General features: G+C 39.2%; 1 protein-coding gene across 2 annotated transcripts; it reads right to left on the reverse strand.

Moving 5' to 3' along the window:
• Positions 1-438: 438 nt before the first annotated feature.
• On the reverse strand, positions 439-23,795 carry n4bp1 (nedd4 binding protein 1). 2 transcript variants are annotated; one of them, XM_040132944.1, is made up of 12 exons: positions 23,067-23,795; positions 18,842-19,069; positions 17,895-18,068; positions 15,918-16,429; positions 15,123-15,477; positions 14,360-14,698; positions 12,344-12,579; positions 5,276-5,406; positions 4,332-4,428; positions 3,462-3,569; positions 2,041-2,142; positions 439-1,863 (listed from the first exon to the last, which is right to left on the reverse strand). In XM_040132944.1, exons 1-12 carry the CDS (start codon positions 23,376-23,378, stop codon positions 1,488-1,490), a joined length of 2,970 nt encoding a protein of 989 aa, XP_039988878.1. In that variant the 5' UTR covers positions 23,379-23,795; the 3' UTR covers positions 439-1,487. The 2 variants fall into 2 exon arrangements, with proteins under 2 accessions (XP_039988878.1, XP_039988879.1); XM_040132945.1 differs by lacking the exon at positions 439-1,863 and having other exon boundaries at positions 2,059-2,132; positions 23,067-23,793.
• Between the last annotated feature and the right edge of the window lie 1,218 nt (positions 23,796-25,013).

Consider the following 25,013-nt stretch of genomic DNA (forward strand, 5'->3'; position numbering starts at 1 on the left):
CTTTAAACATCAGGTTTGAGAAGAAACAAGCCCACAAGAGAATATGAAGGAGAAGATGCACTTGGGGGCTTTGTCATAGTGATCATACTCAAATTCACGATCATTTCTTCTGATTATTAAGTCAGTTTCTGTAAATTACAAATTTCTTGCCGAAAAAAAATAATTCTTACGCAACTTATTACTAATGGGAGGATTTTAAAAAACAAACTTCTCACTGTGAAAAATGGTCCCTTAAAAAAATGTATGTGTCTGTTATTGCACTGACTTTGTAGGGAGAACTGGTAGTGTATAAAAGCATCATTTGAATTGAGCCAGGCCAGGAAATAGAAGTAACATTTTGAGGGGATAGAAATGGGCTGCTTTAATTAGGGAAATGGATTGATAAAAGAGATGAGCTCAGCCTGGATACATATACATGGTGAGCTATATCTGAAAAAGAAAAAAACCCAAAAAACCCCAAAAAAACCAAAAGGACAAACAACCGGTTGTCATTACTGCCCATTCATACAGCCTCAAAATACTGGCCTCAAGAGAGCCTAAAGGTGTTTCTTTAATAAGCTTATATGTTCCTATTTTTTAAATTACAGTTGTGTCTGCTGTCTAACTATGGTTTACTGGCACTTCTGTCCAACATTAACAATAACAATTCTTGGATGTCAGAGCTAATGATCTCATCATGCGTCCTGAAATACTTCTCTGATAAAGGACACCACAGCCCTTTTATAAAACTGATCTCCAGCAAGTACATTGTCAAGGAAATTAAGTTAAAGTGTGGTACTTTTTAACTTTTCCTTGCTGATGTTGAATGACTCCTAACAGATGAAACGGTTCACTGATTTCTATTTCAGTCCCCTGGTGCTGCCTGACCGTGAATTACTTCTGTTCCGGAACATTACAAGTGTGTAAGTCGTATGGTGAAAATGTAAAAACATGCAAAACCTGCCAGTGCCAAAATTCTTATCAAGAAAAAGCTCGGACTTTGTGAGAGGTTTTAAAAGTCTCATGGTAAACAAGGTTTTGTTGAAGAAAACCGTCTTGTGCTGAGCTGGAGCCACTGTACCATGAGACCAGTTCACTGTTTTTGGTCCAAAACAATTTCTCCCAGTGCTAGTTCCACATTCGTGGAACCTCAGGACTCTTGTCAAGGACAATTATTTATTAAAATCTGAACAATAGAGACTGCTGATTGACAACTATGGCAATTTGTTAACACTTTTGATTCTTTAGACACCTGCGTTGTTCACGTTAATCAATTTGAAAGCAAAGGAGGAAGGAGATAGAAAAAGGAAAACATCCCAAAAAATATTTTTTTTGCCAATAGCAGCCTAGTTTGATGATCAGTCTTAATGTAAAATATTAATAATAAAAAACTTTCCATGTCCTCCAGGCTGGAAGGGATGGTAAAATAAATTATATGTATGCTGACAAATGTATGGATATTCTTGCGAGTGTGTGTGTCTGCTGATTCTCATGGCAGAGCCAGTTATTTATCCAAGCAGCAGCCCTGACAGGGCGTTCAGGTCTCTCATGTACGGATTGTCGCTGAGGATGCGGTCAATCCGCTGCTTCTGGTCGGGGAAGATGTCGTACAGCTTTCTCTTCAGCTCTGATGTCTCCCCTGGTGATCGCTGGGGTGGAGGTGAGGGTGAGGGTGAGGGGGAACGGCGAGGCGGATGCCATTCAGGGGGACCAGAGTGGGGCCAGTGCGCTGTGGGATGGGGCAAAAGGGAGGGAGGCGGCCTGGGTGTGGAGGCAGGAGTCCAAGGAGCAGAGTGGAGGGCCTGGACGTAAACTGGCTGCTGCTGCTGGGAGGAAGGCCGGAAGTCTGGGGGTCTAAGAGGGGGAGGAGTGACTGCAGTTCTCCTGACAGGAAGAAATAGAGGGTGAAAGGATGCACAACATGTGCAGCAGGCTGGTCATCTACTGCAACACAAACCCCAACAAGGCTTCAACGTTTCTATGTGATGATGCAGTAAGACATTACAATGATAAAAAGCAGAGAGATCACAGGTTTCTTCGGTGCCCTACCCCAAAACACACCTGTACTCTTTACGCAGGAAGATGTCCAGGTGAGGTCCGTCTTTCCCCAGAGGGTCATCAGGGATCATGAAGTGGTCCTCTACAAAAGTAAACTGAAGCAACCTGTCAGTCACAAGGAAAGAAACTTGGCTAATACATACATACACATACTAATGATACATACTTAAAGTTGCTCGCTCAAGAACAGCTAGCTATCAGTTGATACATGAGTGTCTGTGTACTGCTCACATTTACCTTCCAAATTTATAAAATAAAAAAAGCTGCAATTTCCTTTGCACTTCAGGAAAGCTTTTGGGAAGCGACATTTCCCAACAAAATACCATGAGACCCTGCTGGACAGAAATATTGAACAATGGGAACTAAAAATTGTGTCACAGTGATCTATTTCAGATTGACACAGTGGTCTGAAGTATATACACCAGTACATTATCCAACTAGTCAGACTAGTAAACACAACAAGGAGTTAAAGAGACGGAGATTGAGGGAGAGTACAGCTGCAATCTGTGTAAACAATGATCATATGGTGTTACATGTTGAACACACAAGGTGAACCAGTTAGAGTGTGTCAGATGCTGGTTTCCTGTATGAGTGGAGTTTGAGTTTGAGAGTTGTGATCTGAAACATTTGAGCTGCAGAACAACCAACAGAGGGCGACACAATCTCACAGAAAGTCTCCCTTTCTTCTGTATTCATTCTGTCTCTGGTGGTGCAGTATACTTTTATACTGTAGCTGTGTATGACTTATGAGTTTTCAATCAAGAAAGCTTTGTAAAACAACAATGGAAACATTCTTCATTAATATTGATCAAGATGATGAATGGTTATTCCATGAACCAAAGGATTTTATCAGGATATTTTTGGACCAAAAATTATCAGAACAAGTAAACACCACAAAGATATGTTAACTCAATTAATTTATCTTGTTATTTGTCTTATTAAGTAAATTCACACTTTAATTAAATCAACTAATAGTGAATTGCTGTAATTGTCCTAGAAATATTAAATTCTGATAAAATATTAATTTAAAATCAAAATGAACCTGCAAAACATTATAGTTTAGATTTTATTTGCTTCTGATATTAAAAATTGGTAATATTCTCAATGGCTTTGTATATCCATTCGTTTCGAATATTTTTCTCTGGATTATAATTTTATTATAAAGCAAACCAAAATCCACCTTCTTTTCATTAGTGATAGGTGTACACTTATTCTGCTGTAACTCTTTCTGTTTTTCCTTGTGAATATTAATTTACTCTTCCGGTTCTGTTTGTTCTTCCTTTTTGGCACTTTGAGACTGTTGGTAAATGTTGTAAATAAACCTTGATAATTGGCCATCTTGGTGGACTTTCCAGTATCATGTTGGGTAATTGAGTGTGTTACTGAATCACTAACTGAGCTGTGTATATATAAAATGCAATCACCTCTCTTGAATGATCTTGCGCCATGTGTCCGAAGTGTCGACAAAGTCCCTCAGGTTGTCATTGGTTACAATGATCCCATCTGTTTTTTCTGCGAGGTGGAGCAAAAACCTGACACAAAGAGAGAGAGAAAGCAGAGCGAGAGAAAGCAGAGCGAGAGCGAATGCAGAACGAGAGAGAGCGAGAGAGCGAGAGAGAATGATGGATTAGATATGCAGGATTTTCCCTATTTTCAAAAGTCAGAAGCCTTTTCCCAGCTCAGCTGCCAAAGTCCACACAGGAGAATCCACCACTAGAAGAACGCCTTGAGTGCTGAGTCAGGATGAGTTTTTTTTTTTTCTCCTTTCAAGTTAGTTCATTTTTACTAACCCTCTCACACACAAGGGCATAATACACTGTATCTTTGAGCACTGAGAGGGCCATGACCAGTTTTAAGTTGCTGAGAGATTTGGCTTCAAAAACATCTGGTCGATACACGTACCAAAAAATCTCCAAAAAGGTACAGTTATTGCATTTTAAATCATAATACCCCTTTTATTTTTAAAGCAAACATGTATTAGATCTGTCCTCTAGTTAGTGTGCTTATTCATCACTTTACAAAAATACAGTATGACTATAGTTAGTGTTCGGAAGGGTTAGAGAAGAAGACACAGTGTGAGATATTTGCATAGACGGAAATAAGCTTAAAATGGAACCAAAATATCCCAAAATAACTGAGAAGTTCAGTCCCTGGCTCTGGTGTTCCCCTGCTGATCTGCGACTGAATCTCTTAAATCTGCACTTGAGATATAAAGCTGGACTCTCTCCTATAAAATATGACTGGTTTAGTCAAAGGCTTAAACTGTGGGTGTGTAGTTGAGTGCATGTGTGTACCTGTCATCATGCGATGATATCCTCTGGCCACAGACCTCTCTAGAGGGAGTGAAGGACAGCAGCCTCAGGTCCTCTAGCTGGTTTAAAAAATGTTGCTCTGTAATAAAAAATGCAAGAATTAAATTGATAAATGATGAGAATGAATTGGCAAAGCTAGAGATCGCACACATAAACAAAAAGGCTTTAGATGTTGCATGCTCAAAAAGGGTGACCATCAAGGGACAGCTTCAACCTGCAAGGCGAGGGTCACATGACTGACAGAAGCAGCTGACCTTGTGCTGTTAGTGACCTAATCTTCTAGCCTGTTAACTGCTGGCTGTGCGATCTATTATTACATTGATATCTTATATTCACAACACTGGCTGTGAGTTTGTTGTTTTTCTTAATGGATATATATCAGTAGGAATTGATAATTCACTAAAAAATTCACAGATATGAAAGAATGAAAAAAAAATCTCAGGTTGATTAACAAACTTTAAAGCACTTTACCCTTTGCTGTAGAGAGTTTTACTAATTTTTCAGTTGTGTTATGTGCTTCTTCACTGTTGACCTTACAGAGCAAGCAGTCAAACTACAAAGGCTATTCACCCTCCTGATTTCCCCTGATGTCCCCTGATGTCTTGTGATGTGACCCTCACCTTGCAGGTCATAGTGGTCCTTCTAGTGTGCCTGCTCAGACATTAATGCATATAGATTTGTTCTAAAGTTGGTTCAGTGGTTCAAAATGATCTAGTTCTATTACCAAGAGGTTTGGAATGAAAACTTATTAATGTCATTAAATCTAGTACTATAAATTTAAACTGGATTCATGTGAAAGAATGGTGGGCTGAACAATAGCCAGGTGATGTTTTTTTATTACACTTCCAATTTTTTCAATGGTCACAATGTACATACTTACACGTCATTGTAAGGTTAAATATTGATTTCACCTGCAGCATGTGTACCTGTTGTGAGTCGGTCTCTCTTCTGACGCCACTGAGGGACAAATACTGTGATCTCCCTGTGTCCCCGCCTCCAAAATGTCTCCACTGCCAGTGCTATGCCTCGACAGGAGAAGAACCGATGAAGGCCATGACTGGAAAAGAGGTGTGACACAGTGAGGAGCGGGAACAGAGAAACATGTAGACAAATGAAAAAAACATCCGACAGCAATAAAATGCGCACTGTCTGAAGCACTGAAAGAGATGAATAGATAAAAATAGATGCAATTTAAGTTAAGGTATAAGTTGGTTTTAGGTCAAGAAAAAATGTTGTATTGCACACAGGGTTTTTAGTGATATGACCTGACACGGGAGGATGAAGAAGAGGAAACTTAGTTTGTGAGGAAAAACAAGGTTGCATATTAAATATGGACTTTTTTGACAAACAATAAAATATATTGTATAGAGAAGCATTTAACTGCAACTGAAACCACTCCCTCGCTCACCCATTCACTACTCCCTCTTAAACAGATACTCTTGTCATCACTGACTAGGGTTGGGTTTCGAATAGCTGGTCCATTTTGGATCCGGCTCCGACACAATGAATCTCTTATCGAACCTTTTACCTTTTTTTTAACACGGAGACCAGTGTTACATGCAGGTAACGTTAGAAGGCTTCTCTTCTTCTGCCAAATGTCAGCAGCAGTAGATTATACCAGTTGTAGCTAATTAGTGTTAATTCCTCAACAGCTACACTGATACCTTTGTTTGTTGGGTAATGTGCTCTGTCCAAGTGGCTGATACATCACTCTATGACTGCTAATTAACTGAGTTTTTGTAAAGAAGTGGCGACTCGCCTGTAGAGAAATTATCAGCTGATCGTGGCATGTCAAATACAGGAAAGTCCCAGTTAAACTTAAAATGCATATAAAATCATTGTTTTGAGCTCATTAAGCTCATTGTTCTGAATCAGGACCTTCATTATTTGTTTGTGAAAAATCAGGAAGAAAAGTCAGTAGGTTTCAGCTATTTTTTCAGTGTTTCAGAACCATCAATACTAATCAACAATCAACTTTTCATTTCTTCTGCTGCTCATCTCATTTTCAGGTTGTTGCTACAGGTTGTGAAAATTAATTAGGATGAAAGTTAAACTTAATGAAAATCTGATAAAGGTTTCAAAAGGATTTAGATTTGATCCTGTAGTTTGATTTGATACACGAATGGGATTTGCTAAATTGCAACTGAACCCCAACCCTATCAACGACAGCTGTAGTATTGCACAACAGGAATTTTTGCATCTACAACTTGTAACACTTTGCAACGTGGGACTGTTAGCAGAAAGTAGTGTACATGCCACAGACACTTAATTTGTTCCACTGTGGAAGTTTTGAAGGCACTTCAGTGCAATAATTTGACACTCAGAATTCTGATCCTCAAAAATCGGGTAAATATTTATGCAGCATTAGCACCTCTGAGCATTATGGAATCAGAAAAAGAAAGAAGAAATTTGGAGGAAAAAAAAAAACAGAATTAGGAAAATAAGGCACTGCACAAAGCACTGAAATCTAATCAGGTCGCAATAATGGTGATGCAACCAAGTCTCAGAAGTTCTGAAACTTGCAAAGATTAGTAGGACAGCACTTAACTTCAAATAGGCTTTCAGTGGTCTCCCTCGCAACAAAAGTAATGACAAACCTGCAAATTAGTTTAGTAGTACTCAATACAAAACAGTACACACACACACACACACACACACACACACACACACACACACACACACACACACACACACACACACACACGTCACACCATCAGCTGACCCAGATTGTTGGTGGTGACGTAAAACGTCTGTATGTGCACGTCAGACAACTGTAATACAACAGATGGGTGCCTAGAGCAGAAAAACCACAAAAAACAAAAAACAAAACACAAACAACAACAACAACAACAACAACAACAACAACAACAACTCCAACAGAGATGAGAAACTCCCTGAGAGCAGACAGCATCACCAAACAGGAAGCGGACTGCTGCTGCTACCAGCCGCAGACCCAAAACACTATCTGGCAAAAATTTATTTTGAAATGGGTTTTTTTGGGGGTATTTATTTTTATCAGTGTATTTCGGTACTTTATTTGATGGTCTGAGGTGTATGTGTTGAAGGAAACTGTGCCACATTAGTAAGCCTGAAAAACCTGCCACTGCTCATAACCACAGGAGAAACAGACATCAGCCTTTTTAACAGTGATAATTGTTCAATCTGTTTTTATATTGGGGAAATCTACTTTCAAACAGGATCATTTTTTAGGAGACATTTTTTAGGAGAAATGTCTTACTCTGTGTGTCAAATCTGAAAAAAACAGTTGTAATACGTGAGTTTTTTCTAATCATTGTTAAAACCATTTAGTAGCAAGAAAATATAGCTGTCCTAATTTCCTTTTTTCTTCATAAAACTTTTTCATTGTGATGACAATGTAAGACTGAATGGCAAACTGGTAAATACGATGCAAAAAAAAAAAAAAAAAAAAAACGGTCAGACTAGTGCTAAAAGAGAATTTTGACAACTAAAGCTCTTAAAGAAATTATTAAATAAAACTTCTAAATGAATGAAGCTTCTGTTCACTTTTCTTTCTTTTTCCTCATCATGTGAATTTCAGTCAGTGTGTTTCTGTTCTGTGTGTGTGCTGGGTTATTATCTTGTTCGGTTATCTGGCGTCAAATGAGCTGTGGTAAAGCAGAGATGCACATCTAACAACCTGGGTGGCTGCTTGTTAGACTGCACAGTGGTGTAACACAAAATATTTAGCAGCTCCCCAGCAAATTGATGTAGGTCTGGTCAAATAAAAAAACTGGCACAAATAATGATGCAATGAGCTAAAGCTACACTGTTTAGCAACAGCTACAGTTGAACGGGACAAGGTAGAAGAACAGTCTACAAATGGTGCAGTACTGACCTCATTAATCCATATTAAAACACAACAACATTATCATTAATAAGAAGGCACACTGCATCTTTCATGAACATGAGAACACAAGAGGAAAATTGTGGAAGTCACTGGAAATTCTACATTATGAAGTCTGATATTGCTGAAGCTCAAGTGTCTGACCTGAATTAAGTGTTTTATGGTACTTAAGTGTTTACACTGTGGAAAAGTACAGATCTGTTTCACACTCACTATTCAAGTACGTATACAATGCTCATAGCTGATAACAAACCTGTTTTCTGTGATAGGGTATTACATACACAGACACAAAAACACAGGTAGAAAGGGTACACACAGACCAACAGTCAAGAACATGCAAACACCCATACGCACACATACACCCTACAGAATAAGATCATTTTCAGCTTGTTGGTCAGAGCCGCAATGCAAACTCAGGGGAAGTTCCACTGACTGTTGAAGGAGAAAGTAATGAATGACACAACAGCAGGAAGAGATTATGCAACTGGTAAAATGGCCGTGGAAAAGTGGAAATAACCTGGCAAGGTAAAACATTGCTGAGCTCATTAGAATAACTTTACATATCCTAACAACTTCCATCAAGATGAGGACACATCCTGATTCTTAAACCTGCACTGGGAACATCACCATTAATTTAAGCAAGCTGTAGCCATTTTTACTTAAATGGATAAATGGATAAATAGACCCATGAAAATTTTAACAAAATTTTGGTGTCTTACACAGTAGAGGAAGCTGAGTACAGTGGTTTTAACAGGCTATCAGACTTATAACTGTGTGTCTCATTTTGCATTATCTAATAAATACAATCATCATAAAATCTTTTCACAAAACAGTCGATCATCCTGTATGACGGAAGTTGAGCCAGAAGTGACCCATGCTTTTCTTTTTAGGCGTACTTCTGGTAAAGAAGGAGGGAGGAAGAAAGGGAAGCAGGAGGGAATGTGGGAGGGTCACAGAATGTGAAAGGAAGTGGTTGCAAAAGTGAGAATACAAGGCCCGGTCATCCGGGATGAAGTAACATGCACATCAGCAGAGAGTGAGGGGGAAAAGAAATAAAAAAAATAAAAATAAAAAAAACATAGCAGGGTTGCTATCCATCCTTCCTTTTGTAATACACACAGACCCACAAAGTATGGCAACGTCCTTCTTTGTTGCACAATCTCTGGATAAGAGAGACACTACAAACAAAGTGATTTTTACTAGAAAAGGCCTTTCTTCTCAGAAACACCCCCATAGTACAACCCCACACATCAATGTCAAATTGCTTTTGCTTTGCAATGCACACACACACAAAGGTGATGAGTAACAACATTATGTGAATTTGTGGGCGAAGTTTTGGTGCACCTACACAATAAGGCTTGTAACTGTGACTTACGGACTGTTAAAGATGGTTTGTTTCGTTTGAGAGTATGACTGAGTGTGTGTGTGACCTTAACTGCTGATACTTGTAATATTGATGGGAAGGGTGATGGCTTCATAAGTAAAAAGGAAAAATGTGATGTATGTGCTTCAGGTGTGGGAAGTGACACCGTTCAAAACACATATTCTAATTGTCCTCACAGAAGCTACAAACCTTTGTCTTTACACTTTCGGAAATGCTGAATCTGAGTTGGAGTTCTACATACCAACTGGCTGTTACCTGGTATTTTGTTTTTATAATGTTCAAAGGAACTGATGTGTGCTTTACCTAAAACATTTCTTAAAAAACTAAAATCCTCCGTGTGAAAACCAGGTCACTGGTAGTATGTAAATCCTTGTTAACAGGGCAAGTAAACCCCAGTCTACACCTGTCTTGTGGCCTGTGACTGCATTCACCATGGCTATGGTTAAAGGCCCCCGGGCAAGGATCATCATGTGTTTTGCATGTAGATACTGAACCAGAGATTCATGAGTAGACTATTTCACTGTGCCTGTTTCTTACTGATCTTGCTTTTCAAAACGGGGTTAAAACAACTAAAAACCACTTTGATGCAAAAATGTAGAATACCACTAATCCACTTCTGAATGTAAACTTCCCACACTTGATCCAGTACAAATGTTTCTGTACTTTTCTTTTCATTTCAAACTAAACAATTGGACCTTCAGTGAAGGAAATTGAGTCTGAAATGAATGACAACATCATCCTCTGAGCTGAAGTACTGTAATATTATGTGCTCTGTAGACACTTGACAAAAATAAACAAAAAATCCCCCTAGCAACCCACAATGCTGTTAGAGTATGGAAGTATATTGACAGAAAATGATCTGAGAGATCACAAAACAAATTTGAGCGCTACTCAGTCTGCAAGTCAACCTTTGAGAGAGCTCAGGCATGGATCTGTAAGAGCACAATTAGATTTTGCCTGTGAGGGACGACAGAATAAGGTCAAGAGGAATAGTGTTACTACATTTGAGCCAGCAAAACTAATTCTCACGCTAGTAATGATCAAAGCTCCTCATGCGCACTTCTGGCAGTCTGAATCCCTTGAGTGCAAACTCAAAGTAAGAACAGCGCATCACCTGTACAATATACCGTGGAAGTGAAGGGTCACCCTGTTAGACCTTTCCTTCTACTTTCAAAATAAAATATAAATAAAATGTGGGGCATTGGCATTTTTTATCTACCAGATGGAGACATAGAGCGGTATTTGGTGTCTGTATTATCTTAAAAATCAAAATATGTTGACACTATATGACTAAAATGAGATTCAATTTGTTGGAAAATGATCTTGTTTTGAAGCCATTATGACAAAGAAATTTTGAGAGTGAAATGAATTTAAAAGTTACTGCTACTAGTTACTTACTAATTGTCATAGTGGCTGTGTTAGCTTCATGTAAACTTCTATTTCTTGTGTGATTTTCTGAACCAGATCTAGGGTTTTCTTATTTCTTCGGTTTGCATTTTATGATGATTTTTAAAAAAAAGGTGCTATTTGTAAGTTCTCTCTGTGGCTGAATTTGGTTTCTTGCCGGGGGTAGGTGCTGGTAATGGTCACTTACAAAGAGCTTTAGCCATGATTGTGATTACAAGACAAGAGATCATATTACGCCCTCTGAGCAGAACTACTTCTTCAGGGCAGACTGGAAGCTATAGTGACTTGCAAACGGAAAGTGCCGAGATGGGCTGGCCAGGCCCGGTATAGCTGGTTAGCATGCTAACTTCAGCGAAAAAAAGAACTGATAGTAATAGAAGCAAAACAAGAGGTAACGTTGGCGTTACTTTCCGTTGCTGAAGACAGCTACTTGCAAGTAAATGAATGAGGTTTGAAATTGAACTCGCAATGTTTTGTCTAGACTGATAAGTAAACATCTGTCAATGCTAATGTTGGCTATGTAGCAATAGAAAAACTTACAAATAGCTCCTTTAAACACATAAAATGAAAAGAACCAATATAAGAAAAACATTCATGAATGTGGCTCATAGTCTCAAATAAGCAGAATGCTGCCCTCAGAAATCTATTGAGCCTGAGACGGGGTGATAGGGGTTTACTATGATTAAAAAAAGTAATGCTTCAAACAAATAACAATAGAAATAACAATAATTATAAAAAAAAAAATCGATTCTGCTCTTACAATTCTGTGGCTGTGCGCTCTCAAACGCTGACTGTAGACCGAGTTGCACTCTTTGCACTATTTGTTTTGTGTACTCTCAAATCCTTTGTCGTCAACATACTGCCATATCAGACCAACACTTGATCAAGAAATGTGATAAGGGCCCAAGTGCAGAGCTGAGAGAGATTTAAAAAAAATAAAATAAAATCAAAAAAATCAAACTCCATGACGAAAGAGCACTATGTTCTAAGATGCTGAATCTCTGAAATCATAGAGACATAATTTAAACGTATGCTTGACTCCTATTTGGTGAAATGAATGCTTATTTGACAGAATTGTTTAGTTGAATCCTAATTTCTGCATAATAGAAGCCACAGTAAAGGTGGTCCTGATTTTTTTTTTTTTTTTTTTTACATAGATTTTTTCCAAATGATTTCTATACATTTCCTAAGAATAATTTGTGTGTATTCCTACCTGGTATGAAGAAGCCATTTTACACTTAAACCTCCCTATTATACATGCATGCCATCCCCAATTCTGCTTTATGCCAGTAAAGGGATTCTGGGCTTATCTGTGTGTCTGTGTGTTTGCAGACTTACGCCATAGCCACGTTGCTTCCATCTATGATAATGTGTCTGAGCTCTGGATGTCCTGGCTCATTTGGCAGCTTCAGAGTGTAGGGAGTCCTCAGTGACTGATGGAAACGAGCCAAACCAGTCACTGGCGGCGCAGGAGGGTCAGTTGCAGGAGGAGTCCTGGCTCCGCTCCCGTGAAGCCCCATGTGGCCAATGGTCTGATAGGGAGAGGCTGAGGGCCGGTTGATGGGCTGAGCTGACTGAGGAGGAAAATCGGAGGGAAAGAGTAGTAAATTAAAAGAATGATTCATAACATGAATCAGAATAAATCCTGTCCAAGCCCTTGCCATGCGTGGGCACGTGTAAGATCATAGCTTTGTGATGCAAAATTTGTGTAGAAAATGTGAGCGATATGGCAAAGAAAATAACATCTCACTATTTTAAAGCTTTTGACAACACAACATATACAGTACATGACTTTAAAAACAGATTTTTCAGTACCCTAAATGTGTGTAGTTTATATAGTATCAAGGTTGTTTTCAGTCAAACAAATTGAGAAAGCAAACGCAACAGAATCAAAACCTGTATTTACAGAGAAAAGTCCTCTCCTCCAACAAATCGTAGTTCAAATATAAAATTTCAGGCCAGATGAAATCCATCAATTCAGACTGTCTTTTGTATTAAACACAATTAAATAAAGATATGGTCTTATTTGTGACATTATCCATCAGTTTCATCCAGAAGCTATACTGATTCTTTACACATCAAGTCAACACTCAGAAATGATTCATCTGTAGGAGTAGTGACTAATTGTTTATTAATTCTATGACCACTGCTTTAACAATTCCCTGACTTTCCCAGGATATTAAAAAAATTCCCAAATCCAGCAATATCCCTGGGAAACTAACTAACTTAACACTGCACTAAAATGCAAAGGAATCAGCATATTAAAAGACCCCTTCCAGGCATATTTTAAGACATATAAAAAAGTACTCGTTAGTACTCATATTGCGTGTTTGATGTGTTTGAACCAGAAATTTCTGTCTTAAAACAACATCTACTCCTTCTCCCTCATAAAAAATAAATAATTATATAAATAAACATTGTTCATTTTAAAGATACTGGACACAAGATGTTTCCCATTTCACCCAAAAATCAATTTTAAGGGTTTAGTCACTGTGGTTTTTAGGTTTCCACATCACACTTCTGTAAGTTGTATGCCGAACAATAATTGGCTCCAAACTAGTTGAGTTGTCACTATGTATGTGTGTTAAACTCAGATTTTGATGACAAAGAAACTTTCCATCTTCAGCAGATGAATTTGAAAACAGCCTTCTAGTATTAATCTCTGCATTTGCCCTACCGGTCACCTCCATTTTTCCAGTTCTTACTGAAATTTACAGTGTAACGTCTCAGTGTTGCTGAAATTAAAGAATAGAACAAATTAATTAAGATTAAAAAAAAAAAAATCATGGAATCTTAAATCCTAAAGTTAATCTAAATTTTTGACTCATTCAGTAGCCAAACAGACTCATGGCATTCTTTCTATACAGGGAAATGAAACATTCTTTGGAAAGTTCGTCCCAACTCTGTTGCAGATGTTCCCATGAATGTGTTGCACTTTTAGTTTGCTTTGCTTGCACTTCTGTCCAGTTCATCCCCAACCACCTGTCTTCTAACCGGTCTGTCTTCTTTCTTACTTGGCTTTTTCTCACCATTCTGATAGCAATATACAGTAGTACTTCCTGCAGTACAGTACTGTCCTAATAATGCATCAGAGGGTGTAATAACACAGTTTGTTTCCGACATTGCCTTTGTACAGACAGAGGGTTTGTAAGAAATGAACAAAAGTTGGGGCACCTGTAGGAATTGTTTGCATTAACTTTCAAGGCTTCATTTCCTTCCATTGCTGCAGGAAAGATGTAAGTTAACTAATTTATTAGTCCCTGAAAAAGGCCCGGTTTCTATTAAACATCCAAGTGAAGTAACAATACACAAAACACTTTTTTGAGTGGAGGGGGACACTAAGGTAATACCTACACTGGGGGTCGAAGCCAAGGAGGTGGTCGTGGCAGTCAGCCACTGAGGCGTGCTGCGCAGTGCTGTCACACTCTCAACTTTGACTGATCCACCTAAAGTCTGAGTCCCACCCCTCGACAGGTAGTCTCTCTGTGAGACGCTGCCCCCTCCCCGCGCCAGGTAGTCTGTTCTGGATCCCGAATGGGTGTCGAGATGTGCCACTGTCCTCATCATCTGGGACATACTACTATCTGCTGTTTTGGTATCCGTGGGGATGACATCGTCGTCATCCTCAATGGTAATAACCTCGTAGTTTCCTGCTCCTCCTTGAGCACTGGAGCTCCTCTTGATAGTGATTGCCTGAGATGAGATTTTTAAAAAAAAATGTGTAACACAATTTTGTTGTCCAAATTAATGGTGATGGATTTGAAGAAAACATTTAAATCTGTCATGGGAGCTAAGATATGAGAGATGTAGATATGACATGTGACATGAAAAATTTTATGTAAATTTCACCTATTTTCAGGTGAGATGAAAGAAAAAGATGCTAAGTAATTTAAAAGTTATCATACAAAGACAAGCAACTCAATTCACATCCAGACTATGTATATTGCATTATGATTTCAAATCTTTAAACTTATCCAGGAACTTAAAAAAGGAGATTTGGCCTTTCCAAATCACAGTCCAAGGCTAAATTTATTTTTGTAGTTTAATCAAAGGAAAAGAAGGAAAAATAATGTCCAACTCCTGCAAGTGAATACAGTCTTTGTAAGATGGGAAATACCTGCTGAGTGCTTGTCTCGCTGCCACTGCACTGCCTCCGGTGCCCTAGCCCATTGCTACTGCTTCCATGCTGGTTTGGCTTAATGTTCTCTTTAGATCCGCCCAAGTCTACCAATGCTTTGCTCAACTCGCGCTCCTTCTCTCTGAGTCGAAAGACTGTAGAGGAGGAGGATGATGAGGAGGGAGTGTCTGCGGAGCATATAGAGTTCAGTCGTCTTTCTTTTTCATCTCCTTTTGACCCCTCTGCACAATGCTTGGTTTCCTCAACGATCTTCTCCAGGATGAGGAAGGTATCCTCTGTCTGTCCCGTCTCCTTGACAACTCGCTCCACCACTTCCTGCTGGTAACCCATAGTTCTGGAGAAAGACAGTCACTTGATTTGGCTAATCCAAAAAGCTGAAGCCTCATATTAACTTTAGCTGAACATTAGAATCTATTTTTTCACAGAATGAGCACTGTAGATTTTGACACCCATCTCCCCCATTGAGATCACATTATGAAGGTACGTGTTCACTCTTCACAGCCAGTATGGGAAGGAGGAACAATTATAGCAAGTCCTATCGTGTAGATATGAGCATTGTTTTAAGACAGACATGAACAATGTGAACCTATCAACACACATAAATTAGGGCTGCAAGTAACAATTATTTTCCTTATCAACTGATCTGCTGATTAAATTCACAATTAATTAATTAAGCTTCACAATTAGAAAGCTGGAACTATCATATTTTGAAATATTTGATTAATCTGACGGACAGATTAATTTGCAAACACTTCAAATTATTATGACCTTTACCTGAAGAAATTGACCAAACAGCGGAGGTTGGTTTCTGGGCTGACGGCCTCTCCATCATCTGAGATGCCCTCACTGGAGTCCAGCATGATCGGACCAACTGTATTGGCTTTAGCTGAGGAGGAAAGGGATGATGAAGCAGATGGTGTTTTGGATCTACTACTGCTACAACCAGCCCGGCCCTCTCTGTCTCTCTGTCGCTCCCGCTCTCTCGCCCTCTCAGGTGACTCATCCCTCCGTTCCAGGGAGTACTGTCTCTTTGTGTCCCGAGTCTCGCTCTCAGATGAGCGCCGCTTGTGTGATGGCCGAGTGCCATTGAGGAGGACGGCCTCAGGACCTAAACCTATCCCTCCTCCTACTTTACCGCCTCCACTGACAGATCCGGCCCCAGTCCCTTTCTCTTCAAAGCTAGTGTCAAGGATGCGATTGGAGAGGTCTGTCACTGGGGTGCTACTCTGTGAGCGGTCCTGGTCAACCTCTACCATGCTGGGATGCAGTGTCTGGTTGAGATGAGCCTGGAAGAGGAAACAACAACAACAACAAAATGCCAATCAACTTGGTTAGGAAGGTATAGTCAAAGTTACCTCAAACACCAACAATTGCTATGTGCATGGTCATGTTTAATATTGCAGTTCCCTGCATGTCCTACCTGGTTCTCCTTACGAAAACCAGAGTTTGTATAAAGAGGCATGGAATTTTCTCTTTTACTTACAGCACAGCCACCAAAATGATCTGACTCGTTATTCAAGCTAGCATGGTGCCCACACTGTCACTTATTACACGACCTAAAGAAATATTCTAAAATTTTTGGAAAAATGGAAAAGCATTTTCAGAGAGAAGCAGACATAAGGGTTTACAGTATGCGCTCGAAGGATATATCCAGGATGTCAAAAGTGATGTGCTGTATTCTGCTAATGTTAGCTCCACAGGATTTTGCATCCATTTGATCAGACTTACTTTGATCGGTATTACTGTTACACGTGCCCCAGGCACAACATTTATACATGACTAGCTCGAAATCTACAAAACCAGCCTGAAAATATGGAAAATCTGAAACGATTACATGACAGGTCTATGAAGCACTGCTGTATAGTTGTTGAACCCTGTTCGGAGCTGGCTGATGCTACGCTATGATTGGCCAGTCTGCGTGTGAGGGGTGGGACTTAGTGAAGGGTCCATTAGAATGGCTGCTAAATGCCTAAAAGTAACGCTGGTAGCTTTTATAAACTTTTTACATTTAGAGAACTTGAAGTGTTTGAGGGTTTTAAAATTAAATTAAAATGGAATGCATCAACACAGCCTTTTCAACACTGAAACAAGCATGACAATAGAACAGGAATAATAACAACCTGCTTTGTTGTGACTAATATAAAAGGTATTCTGCAGCAGCAGTATATTTCACTATAGTAAGGGTATATACACACACACACACACACACACACACACACACACACACACACACACACACATACACATATGTATACGTATACACATACATACACACACACACACACACACACACACACACACACATACATACACATATATACACATACATACACACACACACACACACATACATACACACATATGTATACGTATACACATACATACACACACACACACATACATACACACAATATGTATACGTATACACATACATACACACACATGTATACACACACACATACACACATGTATACACACACATGTATACACACACACACACACACACACACACACACACACACACACACACATACATATACACATACACATATATACATACATACACGCATACACATATACACGCATACACATACACACACACACACATACAAATATACATATATACACATATATACATATACACATATATACGTATACATATATATACATATACATAGTATATAGTATACATAAATGGTTGGTGGTTATGCCGTATAGTATTAAATCACATTAAAAAAGGTATACACTAACCAGTGAGGATGTGATTGTGCTAGTGGGGCTGTGAGCCAATCCCAGTAATTCTTCTTTCAGAGCACTGGGCAGCAGAAGAAGTTCCATAGTGTACTTATCATCCCTTTCCTCTACGAAGGACTTGAAGGCTCGTTTCACTGATGGCTCTCTGTCACTCGGTAGACTTTGCTTCTCCTGGACACACACACACACACACACACACACACACACACACACACACACACACACACACACACACACACACACACACACACACACACACACACACACACACACACACACACACACTATCATACTTTGGAAAGTTTTTTTCTTACGTTTTTAATTGGGGTGCAACTACTGCGTATTGTTATTATCAAATAATCTTCCTAATTTCATTTCATTTCATGATTCATAAAAAAACATTAAATGGTTTATAAAATGTTGTGTTGACCCGAATGCCTCAAAACTTTGACTGTTGCCATGGTTATTGACGTCCAAATCAGTATTTGAATACTGCGTTTTTTTGTTATTATTTATTATTCGTTATGCATCAACATTAATCATTAGTTATTCTAAAACAGGGACATTTCATCTTAGTGATAGTTTTGTGCGTCACTACTCTCATTTAATGTTACTAACACTGGGACAGTGACACGTGACCACATGACAGACTCACAAGTTACAACTATGCTACCAAGACGCTGATAAGGTCAAGCGATTGGAATTACTTCCAATTTTTGCAAAGATGACCCCCAAAAACTTGCGTGACAGATATGCCAAAGGAAACATCACCTGAAAACCCAATGCTGGTGTTAGTGCGACCTGCATGCTAAAAATGTATAATGTTGAGGTCCAGTTTCTGTCCTTGTGTCTCTCAGGTTCTTGATGAAAAATGTTCATCCATCTATTAGGCCAAATTTCTGTATAATAAACCTGTGTGTGATGCCAGATTATTAGGATCCTACCTGGAATAGTGCTACAAACTGCTGAACTCTGCTCTGGGCCATCACGACAGGTTCAGCCTGGCCTAATAGCCGCAGACGGCCTGGCTCAGGCACCTGAACCTCTGCACTTGTGTCCCGTATGAGCCTGTCCAGGAAGAGGCCCCTGGCGCCAGCAAAGATACAGTGCATGTCCACTGGGTACCGCTCCTCTTTCTGCAGTTCCGGGTCACAGAGTCCTCGAACATATTCCTGCATGACAAGGAGAACATAGTGACAACAGCATCATTAATAAACAACTATAATTACTATAAAAGTAATTTTAAAATGATGTAAGCACAACAGATGGAATTCCATTCACGTCTATTGTATTGGGATGCAGGCAAATTTCTCAGAGATGGATATCTCAAACCTGAACAAATAAAATCAACTTTTTGCATGACTAAATATCACTGGAGGTGATCACACCTTTACTTGATCTGTGCCCAACCTAATTTTCCCAAATTGCCAGGGAATGTGGGACCAAAAGACACCATAACAATCAACCGTAAAACTACTCAAAACAGATACTTAACAAGCTCATTGCTCAGTCTTTGATGAAATAGTTGCATTCGGTTTATCTATAACCTCTGCATTTGGGGGTGATATTTGTTCACTGGCAGTGTAAAAGCTACTTAAAGGATTAGTTAGACATTACAGGAACAACACTTATTTGCTTTCTTGCTAAGAGTTAGACGAGAAGACAAACTCAAGGCCAGGAGCAGTTGTGAGGCAACCAGTGAAGACTACAGGAAGTGATAGTCTGGTATGTGTCCCCATGTGAAAAGGCAAATCAAATTGTCATCTTTAAACTTCAGTTTTTGTACAGATTAAACAAAACACAACATACTGTGTCAACCAGTGAGCTTTAGAGGTGCTGGTGGAGAGATTTTGTTACCTTGGGACAAAGCCAGGCTAGCCGTTGCCCCATTTCCAGTGTTTATAAGCTAAACGCTAAACGTACAGATGAGTATGAAAATTGTATGAATCATATCAAAAGTCTTTCAAAGTCACCAGATTGCAATCCAATTGAAAACCTATTGGAGATTCTGGACTGACCTATAAGACAGCGCTCTCCATCATCATCATCAAAAATGAGGGAATATCTTTTAGAAGAATGATGTTCCATCCCTCCAGTAGAGTTCCAGAGACTTGTAGAATCAATGCCAAGGTGCACTGATGCTATGCTGGCGGCTCAGGGTTGCCCAACAGCTTACTAAGATACTTTATGTTGGTTTTTCCTTTGTCACCCGTCTGTATGTTGATTCCAGCTACATATCTACTTTACAGACATGAGAGTGGTATCGATCTTCTCATTTAACTCTCTGCAAGAATGTGAATAAGCGTACTTCCCAAGATACTGAACTATTCCTTTAAATTAGCCAAAATCTGCCTCTGTTCAGCTAAAAAACACTACAGAGCAAAGGATCACATATTCAGGTATAACAACAAAACATTTAGCAAATAAAACTAAGTGCAGTCAGTCACAAACTGTATTGCTCCTTCTGTAAGTCAAGTAAACAGCTTAACATTGCCAACTTGCTGACGCTGTGAGAAGTAGCAGCCAGCTGTGGCAGATTGTTGAAAGAGACAATAACAATTAGGACTATTTTCAATCATGTGCAGTATTTTTGCCATGGTTAGTTAGCTGCAAACTTATGAAACTATATTAGAAGACAAGCAGTCATGAGAATAATGGCAGTGGTTTCCCAAACTAGAGGATGTGCCAACATAGCTTGGTATGGCTTTGCAGGAAGCCATTTACAACTCCTCATCCTCACGATGAGCTGAACAGGCTGACAGTGAAATTACCTTTTCCACATCACATTCTCGGTTGACTGGCAGAGCTCGGAACAGCTGGTTACGTGGGGAGCAATTTACGCACAAAAGTGAGACTCATGACACAAGATACAGAAGTGTGAAAGATTCTCTTGTTTGGGAAATCACACAGAAAAAAATACATTCTACAGCTACTGACAGCTATTTTGCATGAGTAAGCATAGTATATAATCTCTAAATGCATCTCAGGTCAAGATGACTTTCAAATTGACGGCTGTGTTTCACATTGACTTTAATGTCAGATAATGTGAGTCAGTCACACGGAGCATTATTTATCCAAGAGTGCTGCCACACTTTCCCACAAATTTCGAGGTTATACCTGAAGTGTATGAACATATCTGATCTGTGTTTCTCATAGTGGAACTGTGACCCTGTGAGTCTTTGAGGGGGTTTAAGTTGGTTCTCTGAGAAATAACTGATGTATTAATGTCATGATGTTTTTATTATTCCTTCAATTTAAGTGCATGCTACACAAAGGCAGAATAAAGGAATATTGAGTACACATCATAGATGATTACTGTAAACTATTATTCTAGAAATAAGACAGTTCTATGATAAAACTGCAACAACATAACTTCCTATATGGAGATCCCCCACACCAAAAGTCCTATAACATGGTAGTTTCTGGTGAAAAAATTATTTGGAAGTCAAGGTTGCATAACTGATGTTAGCACAATATATTTAATAACTGTAAAACCTGATAACAAGGTCATTACGATAAGAGCAGAAGAAAGAACGGAATCATACACTATGCTGTCATATCTGTGCACGTGTCAGCAAAATGGCAAAATACATTTTCAAATTGCTGAAATTAATTTAAAAGTAATCATATGAATATTTACAAACAAAAACACAGCCATGTATTGTGATTTATTTATACAGAGGACCTAATATTACATTATGTATTGCTTTCCATACTGCTGACAACAGAAGCAGCTCACTTTCTGTCACTGTTTCTTACTTTCTGTCACTTCTAGCTTTTGGCTCTTTATGGTGGCTTGACATTTAAACGATGGTGCAAAGACTATACAGTTTGATACATAATGTTCGATCACAGTTCAGTTGTCTACTAAAAAAGAAAAGTAGAGCTGCAAAAGTCGATTTATCGATTCGTCAACCAACTGAAAATTAATCTGCAACTATTTTGATAATCGAATATTCATTCTAGTATTTTTTTAAAGCAAAAATGCCAACATTTGCTGGTTCAAGCTTCTCAAATGTGAGGTTTTTAAATCCTTTTTTTATCATACATTACGTTGAACTGAATATTTTTGGCTTTTAGACAACTGGTTGAACAAAACAAGAGATCTGAATGTGGAAATGGAAATTTTAGCAGGCATTTTTGTTACTATATTTTGACATTTTACTGACTAAACGAGTAATCAATTATTAGAGAAAATAAATGGCAGATAAATCCATAATGAAAATAATTGTTAGTTGGAGCCCTAATGAAAACCCTCTGTCATTTTAAACTAAGGTTTTCCAAATCATGAAATCTTTCAGATGGTCTAGTAATGTAGCCCCTCCACAGACTTGCCTGTAATGTGAAACTATTCTTATTGTGATTGTACTGTATTATAATTTTTCCTCCAATTTCCTCACATTACCACATAATATGTTTAGTACATTAGTACCTGTTTGTTTCACAAAATTGTACAGACAAATCAAAGTGTGTGCAGAAAAACTTAGAAGAGTCTGAACTTATTTAACAACAAACAACAGCAACATGTTCCTTATTTTAAATGTTCACAAGCCATAAACTAATCTAATCAAAAATAATTTTGAAGCTAAACTGACCTTTTATGTGATATAATCCAACTATAAACTCACTGAGTCAAATGTCATGACATGTCATTTGACTGGATACCATGATGTAAAATGTGTGTTGATATTTTAGGCACGTTATGACTACTGTTACTTTCATAAAATATCTGCTCTAAACTAGGAGTGGGTGACATTATGCCTAAGAAAAAACTGTTTGTTTACGAATGTGGTGGCCAAGTAGGCAGAATTATTCATTATTATTCATCTCTTAGCTACAACTTCAACAAAGTTATCCCTTTGAGGTGCAGCCTTTATTGACAAGGAAAACACAAACACTACAACAACAACAACAAAAACATTTCAAAGCATATCTGATCTCGATACTGTATTATCTCCCAGCTCTGATGTTTTATGCTCGTTAGATGTGGGATGAAACAGCGGATACTATTGCCACTGGACCCTGATACACCTGTTCAGCAGCCACTGACAGCCAAGCAGTGAGTGGTGCACCCGGCGTGGTGGCTTTGATAGAAGCAGCTATGGGTGACAGTGAACTGCTGGTTTATGTGGAGAACATGAAATTAAAACTTCGCGTTTAAAACCTCACCTTAGCCTTTGACACGTCGTCTTGACATCCTCTAAGCTGCAGCCATATCTGCCGTGATGTTTTGCTCCCGTGCGGCTGTCCCGTGTGGTCCAACAGACCGATGATAGTGAACGCTACTTTAAAAACCTGTTCCACTCGAGGCTTGGCACATTTCAGTTCATCTTCTTTATCCTCTAGGACTGTAAACTCGTCCACGGTTGGGGCCTCTTGCTGCTGCCTGCCGGCTGACGCAAGGAGCCTGCTGCTCGGCTGTTCCCCGCAAGTTAGCTCGGTGACTCGTCTCATTCCGAGGAGGGGCCGCGTTGTTGACATTCGGCCTCTCGGTCTGATCGTCGCTCCTGACAACGACGTCTCAATATTCAAACCTTTCGGCGCCGTTGGGAGCCTTTGGTGTTTTCATGGTCTCTTTAGGTATGTACTCCAGAGCAACGCAGCGAGGTTTACAGTGTCTAACGACATGAACACAGACACAGTAGAGCTAGCTTAATAACTCGGAAGCCCCAAGTGACGTATCCGGAAAGTCCCAGTGATGGCGTCATCAAAACACGCCAGTTAAGTGTGCTCCTCACGGCTAGTCCACAGATGGTAATCAGTTAATGTGTTATGAAAACAAGCCGTCAATAAGAGACGTGGAGTGACATATATTCTTACGACATCACACCGTAGATTAAGATTCTGTGAGATGTAACTTCTTTGTGCTACTACCAAGGAGTGTTTGGACAGCGTCTGTGTGAGAATATGATCAGCTGACGGCCGCTTGATAGAATAATACGATGGAGTGTGCAGCTGTGCGGGCCCACGCAGGCCAAACAATCCAGAACACTGTAGCTGAAACAGCTTTGCCCTTTCGTGGTTGTGCGAAGTGCTTCCTGCAGTCAGTACAGCAGGGGTCCTCAGTCATTTCAGACACAGACCAGCTCTTTCAGCTCTGCACACTGGGTGTCCACAAGGCTGAGTTACCTACTGGGCAAAGTGGGCGACTTCTTCTTTGTTAGGGAACTCTCACTGCTAAAGCGAATCCTGCATTAAAAGCCAATTTAGTGACCATGTCTTTTGTACTCACATGATGCATATTTCTAATTTGCTGTAATTAATCATTTACTACAATTACTACAAATTAACACAAATTATGTACTATTCCAGCACAGGTGAACTGGTCTCATTGGATTTAGGGAAAAGACCCACTGGAAATTGGTACATAATGGGTGACCAAATAGGTCATAACATGAACATAGGTACACATGTCTGAGCTGATTGAATCAGTTCTGTCTATTTTTTTTTTAATCACACATTTTATTTTTTTTTTGCAAAGGACATTCTGAACAAACAGCCATCTAGAAATAAATGTTCTTCTCTGATATTCAGACATTGCCCCAATGTACCCCTTCTTTGATGTAATGAAGATAAAGGACAAACTTTTATTTAGGGAAAAAGTAACAGGTATTATTGGGTATGTACCCAATAAGGTAAAGAAAAAAATACATTATAAAAGCTCCCTACAGCTCATAAGATTAAGAGAAAAGGAAGAAGACAGACAGAGGAAGTAGACAGCAAAAAGAGAATACAAAGAGACATCTGTTGACAGTTGACATCTGCAGTTCCCAGCACTGCATGGTCATGAGAAGGACAAGACAAAACAGATGCCCTCACTCCTGGCCACACACACACAAATCTCATGCGTATCTATATCATCCACAAGGCTCTGGCCAAGGAACATTTACTTTTGTAAACACACAATTATGGACGCACGCTGATCTGGGACAATACAAGGAACATGCTTTTGTCTATTAGAGTGTGGGGCAAGGGAGGATGGAGCATTTTTTACTACTGTTTTTGTCCTTAAGTAGGTCTTAGTGTATTTTTGCTTTGTTGGATTGTGTAAGTCAAATTGATGTAATTCCATTACAGTGTGCACATTTAGTTGGATACATACTGAAACATAATATA

This window comes from Xiphias gladius, chromosome 8 (assembly GCF_016859285.1).
Source record: "Xiphias gladius isolate SHS-SW01 ecotype Sanya breed wild chromosome 8, ASM1685928v1, whole genome shotgun sequence".
In the NCBI taxonomy this organism is placed as follows: domain Eukaryota; kingdom Metazoa; phylum Chordata; class Actinopteri; order Istiophoriformes; family Xiphiidae; genus Xiphias; species Xiphias gladius.

Coding starts and splice junctions, on each gene's coding strand:
- n4bp1 (XM_040132944.1), bottom strand. CDS start 23,378: ATGTCAACAACGCGGCCCCTCCTCGGAATGAGACGAGTCACCGAGCTA. Junction 16,430..17,894: donor GCACAATCACATCCTCACTG/GTTAGTGTATAC, acceptor TTCCTCTTCCAG/GCTCATCTCAACCAGACACT. Junction 5,407..12,343: donor GGAAGCAACGTGGCTATGGC/GTAAGTCTGCAA, acceptor CCTCTTTTCCAG/TCATGGCCTTCATCGGTTCT.